Raw genomic sequence first — 16,491 nt, 5'->3', positions numbered from 1 at the left:
AGAACAAGGTGGTTCGTGAATACCCGTTTTAACTTGTGGAACACAATGTCTGCGTTGAGATCCCACATAAAGCAACTGTGTCAATGGAAGCGCTTTTATTCTTTAATTTCGAATGAAACGGTGGTAAAAGTTAGCGCATCCCAAAAAATGCTGCAACTGCTTACAGGGAGTGGGAGTCTGCCACTCCACCACCGCCTTAATTTTGCCGGGATCCGCACTAAGCAGACCCCGCTCCACGAATGCACCAAGCAATTAACAATACACAAATCCAACTCACGGAAAAACAGTGGAAGCCACAACAATCACTATGGTGAGAATACAGAACCTGGGCACGGGCAGTGGCGACTCAAACAATTCACCGGCAATCCAATGTCCTAATGACAACCCTTACCATACCCGGGGAATACTTGTGAGATTGGCACAAACCCCCCACCTGCTCCCGAATATGACCGCGAGTTTTCCCCGGGTTCTCCGGTTTTCTCCCACATTCCAAAAACATGCATGTCAGGTTAATGAAACACTTTATAAGGCCCTGAGTTGTGATTGTGAGCCCAAAAGTCTATGTGTGCATTGCGATTGGCTGGCAACCATTCCAAGATATGCCCCGCCTACTGCACTAAGACAACAAGGATCGTCTCCTGCATGCTCTCAACCCATTTGAAGTTAAGTGGATTCAATTATGAACTGATTGCTATTCTGTGAAGCGCTTTGTTGTAGCCACAGCTGTTGTGAAAATACTGTCTAGATCAGGGGTGGGCACTCCTGGTCCTGGAGAGCCACCCTCCTGCATGTTTTCCAAGTCTCCTTGTTGCAACACACCTGATTCAATTGAGCAGGTTCAATGTGAGGCTTGCGCAGAGCTTGATGATTATCTGATTTTTTGAATCAGGTGTATTGTAACAGGGAGACTTGGAAAACACGCTGGAGGGTAGCCCTCCAGGACCAGGAGTGCCCACCCCTGGTCTAGATCATCCATCCATCCATCCATTCTCCGTACCGCTTATTTCTCATTAGGTTCGCGGGGGTGCTGGAGCCTATCTCAGCTGTCTTCGGGCACGAGGCGGAGGACACCCTGAATTGCTTGCCAGTCAATCGCAGGGCACACAAAGACGCACAACAGTCATTCTCACACTCACACCTAGGGATAATTTGGAGTGGTCAATCTGCCTGCCATGCATGTTGTTGGAATGTGGGAGGAAACGTAGAAAGCCCACGTGGGCCCGGGGAGAACATGCAAACTCCACACAGGGAGGCCGGACGGGGACGCGAACCGGCGACCTCTGCACTGTGAAGCTGTTGTGCTAACCACTCGACTACCGGGCTACCTATCTAGATCAAAATGTATTGTAATTAAAAATAAAAACGCAGCCAAACACAAGCCCAATTTTTTTGCATAATGTTGTACATCTTTATTATATTTATTTTATAAATACAACAGGTTGTTAAAAAAGAAATGTTCACATAATATTGTTTATTTATTGAAAGAGGGTATTGTTGCTTCCTTAAGGGCGTAATGGTGGTTTCAAGGCCCCACCCACAGGACAACCATCCCATTTGGACAGGTAGCGGCTTGGTCAATGTCCCTGAGGGAGCTTTCCTTGAATTCATGGTTGACAACATTCCTCACTCCATGGAGTACGACATTATCATCCGCTATGAGCCTCAGGTAGGACACAGTATGATTGGATTTCATTTTGACATTCTAAACAGGACAGAACTACAGAACCGATTTTCACCACATCATCTACACGAGTGAGTGTGTGTTAATAGCTTGCTCTGTGAACGACTGAATGACTGAGCAATGGGATTTGTTTCGCGTTCCTTTCATCCAGATTTGAATTCTGCCAGAGTAATACATTCTGGCAAAACCCCCTGGGTATTCTCATTTGAAGGAATTGTTTGAAAGCACAAACCATTTTAGACACATTTATGCAAAATAAGCATTGTTTATAAATTGACTAAATTCCACATAACCTATTTGCCCTGAGCCCAACTGGGCTCCATGGTTGCAGTGCAAGCCAACAGGTCCTCATCATCCAGCCCCACCTACACCACTTTGCCTCCTTTGTCACCTTGACATGTTTGAGATGGGTGATAGCTCAGGATGGAGTGTTTGGTTGAACAAGGAATAATTTGATGTATTCCCTCAGCTGCCTGACCAATGGGAGGAAGTTCTGATGACAGTGACGAGACCAGGACCTATGAGAGCAGATAGCCGTTGTATAAATACTGTGCCAGATGACGACCACCAAATGATTTCACTCCACCCTGGGTCACGGTAATGTTCATCAACAAAATCCTTATTTTCACAGATACAACACTTATACTCAATAGCTGTACTAAAAAAAATATGGAGCATTTATTCAACATGATTGTTCAACAAGATCTTAGCATGGAGATTAAGTTTACTGGTGCCCATCTTTAAGAACTAAGGAGATGTTCAGAGTTGTAACTACAGAGGAATGAAGTTGATGAGCCATACAATGAAACAATGGGGAAGAGTAGTTGAAGCCAGACTAAGAGCAGAAGTGAATATTTGCGAGCAGCAGTATGGCTTCATGCCAAAAAAAGAGTACAACAGATGCAGTGTTTGCTTTCAGAATGCTGATAGAAGTACAGAGAAGGTCAGAGGGAATTGCATTGTGTCTTTGTAGATCTGGAGAAAGCGTATGATAGGGTGCCCAAAGAAGAGCTGTGGCAGGCTTGCATGAGTAAGACTGGAGTGACAGAAAAGTATGTCAGAGCGGTGCAAGACGTGTATCATGACTGTAAGACAGTTGTGAGGTGTGCTGTCGGTGTGATGGAGGAATTCAAGGTGGAGGTGGGACTCCACCAGGGGTCAACTTTGAGCCCTTTCTTATTCGCTAAAGTGATGGACAGGCTGACAGACAATGTTAGACAAGAATCTCCTTGGACATTGAAGTAGTAGAATCCCGACTCAACATGATCACATTGTGATCTGTAGTAACAGGTAACCCACACCTGCAGGGAACAGGTGAAGGAGAAACTAGAGAGGTGGAAGTACGCCCTGGAAAAGAGAGGAATGAAGATCAGTCGCAGCAAGACGGAGTATGTGTGTGTGAGAATGAGAGGGACCCAAGTACTAGAGTGATGCTACTGGGAGAAGAGATAAAGAAGGTGGAGGATTTTAAGTACTTGGGGCCAACTGTCCAGACTCCAGAGCAATGGAGAGTGTGTAAAAGAGGTGAAGAAGCATGTCCAGGCAGACTGCAACGGCTGGAAAAAAATGTCAGGTGAGATGTGTGGTAGAAGGGTTTCAGCGAGGATGAAAGGACGTTTGGACTGGACAGTGCCACCAAAGAAAAGACAGCAAGCAGAGCTGGAGATAGCAGAGATGAAGATGTTGAGGTTTTCTTTGGGAGTGGCCAGATTGGATAGGATCAGGAATGGATCTACTAGAGGGACAACCATATTAGAGGTTTTGGAAACAAAGTCAGAGACGCTACACTGACATGGTTTGGACATGTCCAGAGAAGAGAGAGTGACTATATCGGGAGAAGGATGCTGAGCCTTGAACTGCCAGGCAGAAGACCGAGAGGAAGGCCGAAGAGGAGGTTTATGGATGTTGTCAAAGAGGACATGATAGCTGGTGTGAGAGAAGAGGATGCACAAAACCAGGTTAGATGGAGGACACTGATATCCTGTGGTGCCACCTTAAGGGAGAAGCTGAAAGGAAAAGAAGAAGATGGAGCATTTATTCATGATTTAGGATTATCAGTAATTTAAAGATAAATTATTCGAGAAGGCAAAAATGAAGACTAATTTGTGGACGATGGTTAAAAAAAACAACATTTGCAGAGACAGGTTCAGTATATGAAGAGTAAAAGTACTAGTAGTGAAAGTGATTTAAACTATCTTTGACAAGTACAGAATCTTAACCACATCCATCTTTGATCATTTGGTGCAATTTTACGGCTGCATTTTAGATCTTCATTCACTTAAACCGTTCGATACTGACGGTACAAATGAGTACCGCCATAAATTTTCACTCATCGAAAATTTGTCGTCGGTACTCATACAAGTTAATACCCCAATCTTTCGATATCTAGTGACATGTGCCATTTTTTGGCTGTCAACACAAGACTGCATCAGAACTACTACAGGTGGCCGAGTGAGTGGAAATTACTTTTCTCGGTTTTGTCCGTTTCCTCCGTGGAATCTTCCGTTCCAAGTCCTTTTATCGTCCTCTTGTCTTCCAGACCAATTCTGACACCATGTGTTGCTTTGTGTAAGCGGCTGTGTAAGCAATTGACATGTGTGCCTCTCATAGGCTCTCTTCTGACTGACTTGCAGGGGCGCATGCACCTTGTTCTATGTACAATAGCCAGGCATCACTAGTCGAACAAGCAACTACGATTTGCTCATATCATAGCAGGTTTCATATTGTTTGTTTGTTTCAAAATATCCATAAAAGTGTTTGTTTCTGATGTATAAACTCTTCAGCTATTGTTTTATCTAAAAAAGTCATAGAAATGCGGGGTGAGATTTTATTTATAATCAATATTATAAATAATACTATTATAAAAAATAACTATTTCTACATTAATATGCCCTTCTTAAAAGCCAATGAAATGATCCAGCATACAAATGTCATCCAAAAATCACATTTTCAGATGATGGTATCGAATTTATCTTCCTGGGAAACACACTTTTTTTTATAAACATCATTGTGTTTCAACTTTTGATGTGCTGGCATTTACTGCTTTGATTCCTTTTTTTGTCATTGTGTTCAATGCTTTCCAGATGTTTCCCATTCCCTTTGTGTTTTCTTAGACATGTGGCTCTTCCCAGACCGGTTTGTTTTGAATCTGGTCTGAACTATACCATCCGCCTCAGTCTGCCATTATATTCAGCCCTCAGTGACGTGCAGTCTCCGTACACACTCATTGATTCGGTGAGGATACTTTTAACGTATGATCAGTATAGAAGACAACACGTTGACATTCCTTGTTGCTATATGGATAATTTGTAGACCTTTGAGTTTCTCTGGTCAAGCAAAGGGGTGTTTAACTTGAAACCGAAAATGTGTTCTTCTTGTCAGATTGTGCTGATGCCTCACTGCAAGAACTTAGAACTCTTTACAACCCCAGAAGTGGAATCTGGTGAAAACCGTGGATGGGAAACTTTTAAACGATATCGTTGTATGGAGAATAGTCAGAGCGTTATCAAGACACCAATGACTGACATTTGCCAAAACTTCATCTTCAGCATTTCTGCTCTGCTCCATCAGGGAGCCAAAGGTAGGACGTGCTAATGAACATTAAGATTGCTGAGAAAAATCAAAACACACATATGTTTGTCCCTTCCAGAATGCCAATGTGACCCCCAAGGTTCTCTGAGTACAGTCTGCAACATGAATGGAGGTCAATGTCAGTGTCGACCTCATGTCGTCGGTCGAAACTGTGACAGATGTGCTCCAGCTACTTTCCAGTATGGACCAAGTGGCTGCAAAGGTATAAGCTCCAACCTTGTGTTGCAGGAGTAGACTCAGAATGTTGATACTGTGAAACCTCAGTTTACGAACCCCTTGGCTTACGAACTTTTCGGTTTACAGACGTTACATTTATGAATATTTTACCTTGCCAGACGAACTATTTTTTGGGATACACACGGAGCTGCCACAATGAGTGATGTGTCGTTCGCGAATGAGCCCCCGTTCTCCAAACAAGGCAATGGCAGGGGACTTTTTTTGTCCTCTATTCACCGCCCCCAGTCTTGGGTTAAAGCCACGTGATTGGTCAAGAACGCAGGAGTGGGGAATGGGGTTACAGACAGAAAGAGAGTGAGGCCGTTCTCCAAAAAACAAAGTGGGGTCTTCGTTGAAAGCCACGTGATTGGTCAAGACCCCAGCAGTGGGGGGTGGGGTTAAAAATTAAAGAGACAGCCAGACAGAGAGTGAGAAAACATACACACGAAAGGGAGATGACAGAGCTTGAAACAAAAAAAACAAAAGTGTGAGAGTGTGAGAATAGTATGAAAATGGATAGAAAACAGTTAAAATATCCCATCAATCAGGCTCCACAAATAACCCGCACAAGTCATCTGTACACTTGATGCAAAAAGCTATCTACCTAGCAAAACAGATCACAATTGATGAAGAACTAGATACAATTATCACAGAGAAAGCACCTACAAGGGATCATTCCTCAAGATGGTGAAAGAAGCCTATGTTCCTCATCAAGTGTTTAATGCTGATGAAACCGGACACTCCAGTTCATCAAGCCATCAACAAACCATCACAAAGGCAAATAAAACAACTCTATTATTCAGTAAAGTTTATTTCTTTCATCATAATACTGTAGCACATTTATTATACATAAAACAAGGTATATTTTGTGTAGTTTTAAGGCTTAGAAAATTAGAAAGTAGAAAATTATGTTTTATGGGGACCTGGGAACGGCTTATTCTCATTTTAATAGTTTCCTATGGGAAATTAATGTTTGGCAGCCGAGGTCCCACTCCATTACGTCTTTGATCCCTGTATTGATATGGCACAACACAATTTTGTATTTGCAGAATGCAACTGTGACGCTCAGGGCTCGCACAGCCCTCTTTGCGACCCGATTACTGGTCAGTGTGCGTGTGTTTCGGGAGCATACGGACGTCAGTGTAGTCGCTGTCTACCGGGCTATTGGGGCTTCCCAACGTGCCGCCCATGCTCTTGCAATGGCCACGCAGAAGACTGCGAAGCTCACACGGGACGCTGCCTCAACTGCAGGGACTTCAGCACAGGTCACAACTGTGAGAGGTAAAATTCATTTTGAATATCACTAATCATGCACTTCAGTTCCAAGTATTTACATGACTTGCTGACTTGTTTTCTTGACAAGTAATCCAAAATGATGTTTCGAGTGACGTTGATGCATGCCTAAAATTTTTAAGACATTTCTTCTTCAAAAGGAGACAGCCACTTTCAGGAATAGTTGAATGGGGTAAAAAAAAAGAACAATAAAGTCTCGTTATGTCGATATCGGTTATATTGATAGAATTGCATATTACGATACTACTGTATTTTCATTTCCCGGCAAATTTCTAGTCTTTTATGTGTAATTTGTTCCGTTTAGTACAATACCGGGTTATTACGATAATCTGGTTACTACGGTGCCCTTTTCATCTCCCGCCAGCCATTTTGCTCTGCTTACATCCATACAAAAGCAGTTTAAGCTGAATCGATATTTGCTTAAGTGTTTCTATACAGTACCACCATTAGCGATATCTGTATCGGTCACACCGTTGGTCACGTGACCAGCTTTCGTGTCTTGCACAGTGTAGCAGACCTCCAATAGCATCTGAAATATACTGTAGTCTTCTTATACAGTATACAGTTGTTCAACACCAATTTCAACCATGGGAAACGTAAGAATTGTGATATCGGAACAAAGTACAAGACAATAGTGGCAGTGGAGGAGAATCCTACAAGAAGCAAATCCTCCATTGCGAAAGAGTTCGACGTGCCGCAGAATACTTTATCGACGTCAGTAATGTAAACGTTGCAGTTTTTGTTGTCCATACATGTATTTAATTGTGTTGTATTCAGATATCATTATCACATGCAATAATCACTTTTTCATACAGTATGTACATGCTGGCGTTCATGCATTCTCTCGTGTGTGTATAGAACAATGTCGAGTGCTACTCAGAGTCACCATTGCAAGAGTGCGTTATGAAAATAATAAATGACATTTTTATTTAATGCATAAGTTTATTTTTCATTTCACTACAGTATAAAAGCATGCTAGATACACAATCCATGAACTCAAGGAGAAAATGACATGCCATATCAAAGATCCTCCATTTATTGCCCACTTTCAATGCAGTTCGGCGCAGGATCGGATATATCGATAGTCCGGTTATATCGATATTTTTTTCCCCAGAATATCGATATAACGAGACTTTACTATATCTAAATATGATTGGAAATAAATCAAGATCAAATATCATTGTCATCAGTAAGGAAACACCATTGATTCAACTTTAATCAGTTACGTGACTAATTAGAAATGAAGAAGTCACTCAAGTAATGGTTATAATTAACACAATCTGCACAATGTTGATGACGTTACTCAGTGGATCATTATCATGTTGATGGTTGGATAGAAATGTGGGACTAAATTGGAAAAGCAATCTTGCCTCACTTCCTACTGATTAATGTTGCCTATCTGATGCCCAAAGTGACCACGTAGAGAAAGTAGTGATGCTAGTTAGCAAGGTCATAAGACTAATCAAAGACCGAGAAAACTACCACGAAGAGGTATACATGTTTAAGAAAAAAGTATATTCAACAAGACAATATCATGCTTTATATTTTGTGTTAAGGTGCATGGAGGGTTACTATGGAAACTTGACTCTGGGCTCTGGTGACCACTGTCGCCCCTGCATGTGCCCTGATGGTCCAGGCGGCTCGCGGCAGTTTGCAGGAAGTTGTTTCCGTGGTGATAATTCCCAACAAGCTGTCTGTATCTGTAACACTGGATACAAAGGTACTGCATTGATCACAGATGAACAAATATATATTGCCCACCCCCATTCAGAAAATGATGATAGGCAGTGTCTGTAACTCATGACAAAAAGTTAGCGGACACCAGGGCAGACAACTCTGAAAAGTTGCCTGCCCAGCCATAAAAGTTGCCTGCCCGGCCATGGAGTTGTCTGCTCCATTTTTCACAACTTGAAACACAATAAGACGACTAATCACAAAAAGAAAACATTCTTGCGAAGTATAAAAGATTTTTTAAATTAAGGAAGTACCTACCATAAATGTTCCCTCGCTTAATTTATGGTAAATATCCCTTGCTGAAGATTTTTCTCCAGTTGTCGTTTGTCGTCATGGTGCATAATGCAATGTTTGCACTCCTCTTTCTAAGCGGCTTTCAAAACTCTCAAGTACACTTTACAGTACCAAACGAACGTTCGTTTGGCAATTTGCATATTCGGCACGGCAGCCAATCAGAAGGCTGTTTCGTGCTTCGGACTATACTGTGACTGTAAAGCAGTGATCCCCAACCTTTTTTTGCGCCATGGACCGGTTTAATGTCAGACAATATTTTCACGGACCGACGTATAAGTATAACAAAATAAAATGATACCTACGTGACCTAGACATGCGTTTTGACATGCGTCAAGAGTAAGACATAGACGGATGTAATCTGGTACTTTTTCATTTTTCAAAATAAAATATAGTTCGGACTCAGATAATAAATAAAACGGAAATTATGTAAATTATTTATTCCTTCTGCGCGGCCCGCTATCAAATGACCCATGGAACGGTACCGGTCCGCGGCCCGGGGCTTGGGGCTGCTGTAAAGTATACTTGAAAGTTTTTTAGGAAAGGTGTTTAGAAAGAAGAGTCCACGTGGCTTGTAGCGGTTTGTTTGTAGCTTTTGCTTTCTTGAATAAAACAGACGTTTGAGGTTTTTTTTTTTTTCTTGAAGAAGTTGTCGGCAACCCGGGCCGAGACGTTTTGAAAGTTGTACACCCGACGTAAAAGTTGTACGCCCCGGGCCTCTGGGCAGACGTTATTTCAAACACTGTGATAGGATACGTCTGTGTAGGCTCTCAGTCGTACAGGAATGGTCCATCGATGAAAAGCTTTCTTCAGCCGTCATCTACTTCTTTGAAGGTGTCGGACGTTTCGCTTCTTATCCCAGAAGATTCATCAGAAAACTAAAGTCTTATTGGTAGTTTCGGCCCTATTTATCCGTACTGTCCAGACGTGGCGGTGCTGGACTCTGCTATGATTGGTCCCTGCTCTCAGGTGGTGGGGAGCAGCGGACTAATACCTGCGTCTCCACTGATGGCTTCTATTGTCCTGACTGACGACTGGCCTGATTGCCCAATTTGCCCAGGTATCACCTCATCCTCATAACTAAGCCTATGTTGCCTAAGCAGTCTATAGCGGTCATAGCACAGTCCGGCACCGCCACGTCTGGACAGTAGGGATATATATATAGGTTCGAAAATCATTTTGTGTCATGATTGTTTCTCGAAATTTAGTATGAAGGCAGAAGAAGCACCGGATTCCGGTTAAACCTTTTTTTTTCACCAGGTGCTCGCTGCGATGAGTGCTCCCCTGGTTACTTTGGGAATCCACATAAGATTGGGGGTTCGTGCCAACCCTGTGAATGCAACAACAATATCGATACATTGGATCCGGAATCCTGCAACGCCCAAACTGGCGAATGCCTGCGCTGTCTTTATCACAGCATGGGGCACTCCTGTGAAAATTGCATGATGGGTTACTATGGCAACGCATTACAGCAAGACTGTAGGAGTAAGTTCACTGAGCCACTGCAACTAAAAAAAAAAACAGCTCCAAGTCACATTCATACAGTACATTCACTGAAGGCTCCAAAATTGCTGACTAATGCGGACTTGCTGTTGTCCACAGAATGTGTTTGTAACGAGCTGGGGAGTGATCGTGCCAGCTGCCCCTCACTCACTGACTGCCACTGTGACCGCAGCAACGGTCAGTGTCATTGTCTCCCTAATGTGATTGGCCAGCACTGCGACCAGTGTGCACCTGACACGTGGAACATGGCAAGCAATAAGGGTTGTCAAGCCTGCGACTGCGACACCAAACATTCGCATGGGACCTCGTGCAATGAGGTGAGCAATATGGCCACATGAAATATTTTGAAATATATGGTGTGGCGTAATTTTACTTTCAAAGATACTTTTTGTTTGCATTGTGAAAACAAAAATTAGCGTCAAAACATGTCTTTATAATTTAAAGAAACATAAATACTCTGTTTCGCCACTAGTCTCAGAATCAGAAAACCTTTAAAGGACAACCGACACCACTTTTTTGTTTCATAACACATCAGAAAAACGTTTTATACATCTAAAATACCCAAAACACGCAGGATGATATTTTTAGTCAAATGCAAAACACCAATAAAAATGACTTCAAGTGTCCAAAAATTACTTGAAATTGTAACCGGAAGTGGGCAGTTTCAGAAGGTCCCGCCCCCTTGTTCGTGATGTCACTCGAAGGCGTCTTGCCTTGCTCGAGAATCAAAACAATGGCTTCAGACTCGGAGAAGAGGCTTTCTTGTTACTTATATTGTTCTGAATATGATTCAAATAGTTCTGAAGAGGAAAGCATACATTTTTGCAATCGATTAAAGAAGTTCTTCCATGTCATTTTGAGCCATCTGGACTGAAATGTAGCGTCCCAGCAAATACAGAAGATGGCTCCCAAGCTCTGTTGGAAATGGGCTGATTTGTCTGCTCGGAATTTGTGTCAGCGAATATCAAATAGTTGTGTTGGTGAAACACACAACGATTCACCATGGCGTTATGTTTTCCTTCTAACTTCGCCATCAACACTGATCAACACAAAGTTTTCAGACCAAACAAAGTACCGCAAAATGCATTGTGTGTCCTTTTCTCGGTCAGGGGCGTGACGTGACGTGACGTCAAGAATCGTCACCAACTCACCTGAATATTCAGCGCGAGTCTTAAAACGTAAAATATAGCTCTATGCCGTGGAATCTTTGTAAAATACGCTCAGTAGAAGTCATTTAAAGCGATTTTACAAATTATGGACACAACTTGTTCGGGGGCGTCGGTTGTCCTTTAATAGTCCCACAATGTGGAAAGTTGCAATCTAGAGCAGCAAAATTGAAAGGGGTGGGTTATTGTATGCACATGTCAGGAAAATGTCAGGAGACTGAAATGTACACCTGCACAAAGAAAGTTTCACAAAGAGAAATATATAGTGCAAAGTATAAACTTTAACGAAATTAAAGTCTCGTTTTATCGATATTCTTGGGAGTCGAAAAAAAGGTCGATATAACCGGACTATCGATATGTCCGATCCTGTGCCGTACTGCATGAAGCAGGGGCAATAAATTGGGGATCTTTGATATGGCATGTATTTTTCTCATTGGGTTCATGGATTGCGTATCTAGCATGCTTTTGTACTGTAGTGAAGTGAAAAATAAACTTATGCATTCAATAAAAACGTCAGTTATTATTTTTATAACGCACTCTTGCAATCGAGACTCTGCCTATCACTCGACATTGTTGACATTGTACACATGAGAGAAACAACAAACACCAGCATGTACATTCTGAAAAACAGTGATTATTGCAAGCGATAAAGATATCTAAATACAACACAATTAAATACATGGATGGAAAACGAAAACTGCAACGTTTACATTACTTACGTTGATGAAGTATTCTGCGGCACATCGAATTATTTTGTGATGAAGGAGTTGCTTGTTGGATTATCCCCCACAGCCATGATTGCCTTGTACGTTGTTCAGATATCACAATTCGTTTTCCCATGTTTGAAATTGGTGTCAAACAACTGTATACTGTTCCTAACTACTACTATACTAAGAAGACTACAGTATTGTGACGTTCTCATCCTCTTTGATCCAGGTCCGAAGTCCAACGCTTCGTATGCCGTCTTTATTATGGTCGAAAATGCCGTCTTTATTATGTTCGGAAATGACGTCTGATGAACTGCGCAAGACGCGGAAGCTGGTTGGTCACCTGACAAACTGTGCCACTGATACAGATTTCAATAATGGTGGAGAAAAACCCCTAAGCAAATATCGATTCAACTTAAACTGCTTTTGTATCGATATAAACATAGCAAAATGGTTGGCGGGAGATGAAAAAGAGCACCGTAGTAACCGGATTATCATAACAACCATGTATCGTACTAAACAGAACTAATTATACATAAAAAGACTAGAAATTTGCCAGGAAATGAAAATAGTATCGTAATAAGCAGTATTATCAATATAACCGATATCGATATAACGAGACTTTACTATATATATACAAGTTTAAAATACATATTTGATATATTTATAACTGTATTGAGTCCAGGTTTTCTTTTCTTGTGTGTTCATTAAGAAGCCTGATAGCAGCACGGTTGTAACAGGCTCTGGCTGAAGGAGCTACCCAGTGCTGTCTGGGTGGGCAGTAGGTGGTATCAGGGACTGTCCATCATAGCTTTTAGTTTAGCTAGCATCTGCTCTTACCCACCTCATCCAGAGAGTCCAGGGAGCAGCCCAGGACATAACTGGCCCTATTGACCAGGCGCTCCAGTACAGTCTTATCTTGTCCCGGGAGGCGTTGCTGCCTGACCAGCAGAAGCGACCACAGAGTTAAAGAATGTCTTCAGGAGTGACCCCTGAATTCTAAAATACCTCAGTTTCCTGAGTAGGAAGAGGCGACTCTGTCCCTTTTTGACCAGGGCATCTGTGATTGTAGTCAAGTCCAGTTTATTTTTGAGAATAACACCCAGGTACTTGTAGGAGGTCACCCTCTCAATGTCCGAGCCCTGGACGTTCAACGGTGCAGGTGAGGATTGTTTCCTGCAGAAATCCACAATCAACTTCTTCGTTTTCCCGGGGTTGATCTGGAGGTGATTCCGCTGGCACCAGTCCACAAAGTCAATGTACTCCCGATCATCTCCCTCTGTAAAGAGGTCGACAATAGCAGAGTCATCAGAGAACTTCTGGAGGTGGCATGTTGGACTGTTGTAGTTGAAGTCCGAGGGCTAGAGTAGGGGTGGCCAACCAATCAGAGATGAGGAGGCATTTTTTTATTATGTTACTGTAAAGAGCCACACACACGCACGCCCGCACACACACACACACAATGCGCATACGCACAAACACACAAGCAGACACACGTGTGCAGACACGCACGTAACACACATGACCATGCACACACAAACATTGCATGTACGACAGCCGGAGCGCCCGAACATAAATGAAACCTAAAAACACAAACACACATTTTTTTTCCCCCAATTTCCTCCTCCCACCGTCAGCAGTCCATTTACGACCAATCTGCTGGCTCTTGGTCGATTGCGATCGATTTAGCATTTGCCACTTAGCACCGATTTCTGCGCATGAGTCACATCCAGTCATTTGATCGGCTGCCCTGTATGTCAATTACGTAGCGGGATTGATGATCGGCTGATGCAGTTCGTTCGGTGTATTCAGAATCGTTTGAATGGAAGCGCCATCGGCGAGGCATTTTGGTTGCCGTAGGAAAACCCGGGAGCCACATTGAAGCAGCCAAAGAGCCACATGCGGCTTACGAGCCTCGGGTTGGCCACCCTTGGTGCAGAGGGTGAACAGCAAAGGATAGTTAGTACTGTTGCCTGCAGGGCTGCAGTGCTGCAGAGAAGCCTGTCCGACACACAGTTCTTTGCCCTCACCTACTGTGGCCAGTTTGTGAGGTAATCTGTAATCCAAGATATGAGGTGGTGGTCCGCTCCGGCATGCCGCAGTTTGTCCCCCAGTAGATTGGGCTGGATGGCGTTGAAGGCACTGGAGAAATCGAAGAACGTGATCCTCAGTGCTCCAGCATTCTCCAGGTGCAGCAGCACCGGGTGGAAGAGATAGATGATTGCATCCTGCACACTAATTCTGGTCTGGTAGCTAAACTGTAGCAGGTCCAGTGATGAGTTTGCCAGCGGTCGCAGGTGGGCAAGTACGAGTGTATTCTGCGTCTTAACCAGTCTGTAGCTCATTAGCTCCTTTGGGTGGGCAGTCTTTGGCACTGGGACCAGCATGAATTTTTCCACAGATGTGGAACTCTGCCCAGCTTCAGGCTCAGATTGAACATGTGCTGGACAATGACACAGGGCTGGTCGAATCAAGTCCTGAGGAGTCGGGAACTGATGGTGCCCGGACCTGCTGCCTTTCTCACTTTCATCCTCCTCTGTTGGTTCCTCACCTGCGCGGTTGTGACTGGCAGGAACTGTTTGCAATCGATTAAAGAAGTCCTTCCATGTCATTTTGAGGCATCTGGACTCCGATGTAGCGTCGCAGGAACTTGGAGGCCGAGTGGCGGGAACCAGGAGGCCGAGTGGCGGCTGAGGGTGTGGCATCAGTTGTTGCTGGAAGCTGGTCTTGAGAGGGGGGCACGGAGGAGAGGTCCACAGTGAGAGTGGGTGCAGGTTTAGCTACAGGTGGTGTTGATGAAGGGGCAGTGGCGACAGACGTCCGGTCAAACCGGTTGAAGAAAAGCGGTTTAATTTATCTTCCCTGTCCTTGTCTTTCTCATTTAATGTCACTGGGCTTTTGTGGCCTGAGATGTTTTTCAAGCCCTTCCAGACACCAGTGACTTTGTCATTTTCATCTTGTAGGCCTTTTTGTCCTCTGATCTTTCTCCTTAGTGGGATCTTCACGGCCTTCAGCTCCCCTCTTTTCCCCGACACAAAAGCCCTTTCTTCTCCTTCAGGAGGGCCATTATGTGTGGAAACACCATATTGTGGTGTGCTTTTCCAAGAGGGGGGAGGAGTTATATGCATTGTTAGCATTTGCATAAAACAAGTCCAACATGTTATTGTCTCTGGTAGCACAGGTTATATATTGTGTGAAGGTTGGCAAGGAGGACTGCAGGGAGACATGGTTGAAGTCCCCAGAGATGATGAGCAGGGTGTTGGAGGACTGGGTTTGTTTTCTATCCATTTTCTCGCTCTCTCTCTCTGTCGTCTGCCTATCTGTTTAATGTTTTTTTTTTTATTCAACGTTCATAAACCTATACGTTCGTAAGCCAATGGGTTCATAAACCGAGGTATCGCTGTAGTAGAATGAAAAGGGACTTAAACAGGGTTAGGAGTTGCTGTAGAGGCAGCCTCTCAGGGGGCGCCATGACGTCACCTCAGCAAGGTCTTGTCATTAATTTTGTGTTTGTGGAATATGGATTAGTCAGAAAAATCTCGAAAACAGGTGGCTGCCATTTTGTTCTCTATTGCCAACTGCTGTGGACTCAAATTAAAACTGAGACCGCAAGCACCTCGATGTCACATTCAGTCACGAGCAGGTGGCAGCACAAGACAAACAGGCAGATTAATAGATAAAAACCAGTGGATTTTTCTGATTAATTCATATTCCACAAATGCATTAATTAAACGCCATGTTTAGACTCATGGAGGTACATCAAACACATGGCAAAGAATATTTTTGACTTGTGCTCTCACAGCTAATTTTATTGTGAAAATGTGTTCTTCATTCTGTAAATGCTATTCCAATAGATCAGTGGTCAATGTTCGTGTATGCCCGGCTTTGGTGGCAGGACGTGCAGAGAATGTCGAGAGCTCTTCTGGGGTGATCCAGAGGTCAAATGTCATGGTAGGTGATTTGGTTTTGTTGGTTGATGAATATATGTAACATGGCCAATCAAAAAAAAAAAAACCTGGGAAATACTGTCTGAATTTTAACCTCACGCCCTGTCAAATGAGAAATACATGACAACCTTTTTTACGATAAACTCCATTGTCAACGCGTGGAACCAACATTTTTACAAGATAATTGTCTATGTTAAGCGCTTTGTTATAGCTTCAGCTGTTGTAAAAGCTCTATAGAAATCAATATGTATTGTCTTGTCTTGTCTTGTATTGTATTGTGTTGTATTGTATTGTATTGTATTGTATTGTATTGTATTGTATTGTGTTGTATGTTGCCCTGCTTACCAAAAGTGGCACTACAT

At 43.1% G+C, this 16,491-nt stretch overlaps 1 protein-coding gene across 1 annotated transcript in view; it reads left to right on the top strand.

Moving 5' to 3' along the window:
- The window catches only part of LOC148898526 (laminin subunit beta-1-like), a 97,234-nt gene that overhangs the window by 32,053 nt on the left and 48,690 nt on the right, over positions 1 to 16,491 (top strand). Inside the window, exons 14-23 of the mRNA XM_088995735.1 lie at positions 1,508 to 1,666; positions 2,151 to 2,278; positions 4,795 to 4,915; positions 5,063 to 5,261; positions 5,331 to 5,474; positions 6,538 to 6,769; positions 8,338 to 8,501; positions 10,067 to 10,291; positions 10,409 to 10,626; positions 16,037 to 16,133. Of these exons, the coding sequence (XP_088851861.1) occupies positions 1,508 to 1,666; positions 2,151 to 2,278; positions 4,795 to 4,915; positions 5,063 to 5,261; positions 5,331 to 5,474; positions 6,538 to 6,769; positions 8,338 to 8,501; positions 10,067 to 10,291; positions 10,409 to 10,626; positions 16,037 to 16,133 (1,687 nt within the window). The remainder of the gene's footprint in view (positions 1 to 1,507; positions 1,667 to 2,150; positions 2,279 to 4,794; positions 4,916 to 5,062; positions 5,262 to 5,330; positions 5,475 to 6,537; positions 6,770 to 8,337; positions 8,502 to 10,066; positions 10,292 to 10,408; positions 10,627 to 16,036; positions 16,134 to 16,491) is intronic.

Source organism: Hippocampus bargibanti, linkage group LG05 (genome assembly GCF_051943395.1).
Source record: "Hippocampus bargibanti isolate YZ-2025 linkage group LG05, ASM5194339v1, whole genome shotgun sequence".
Taxonomy (NCBI): domain Eukaryota; kingdom Metazoa; phylum Chordata; class Actinopteri; order Syngnathiformes; family Syngnathidae; genus Hippocampus; species Hippocampus bargibanti.
The sequence above is the reverse complement of the archived record's forward strand: the minus strand, read 5'-3'. Positions and strand labels throughout refer to the sequence as shown.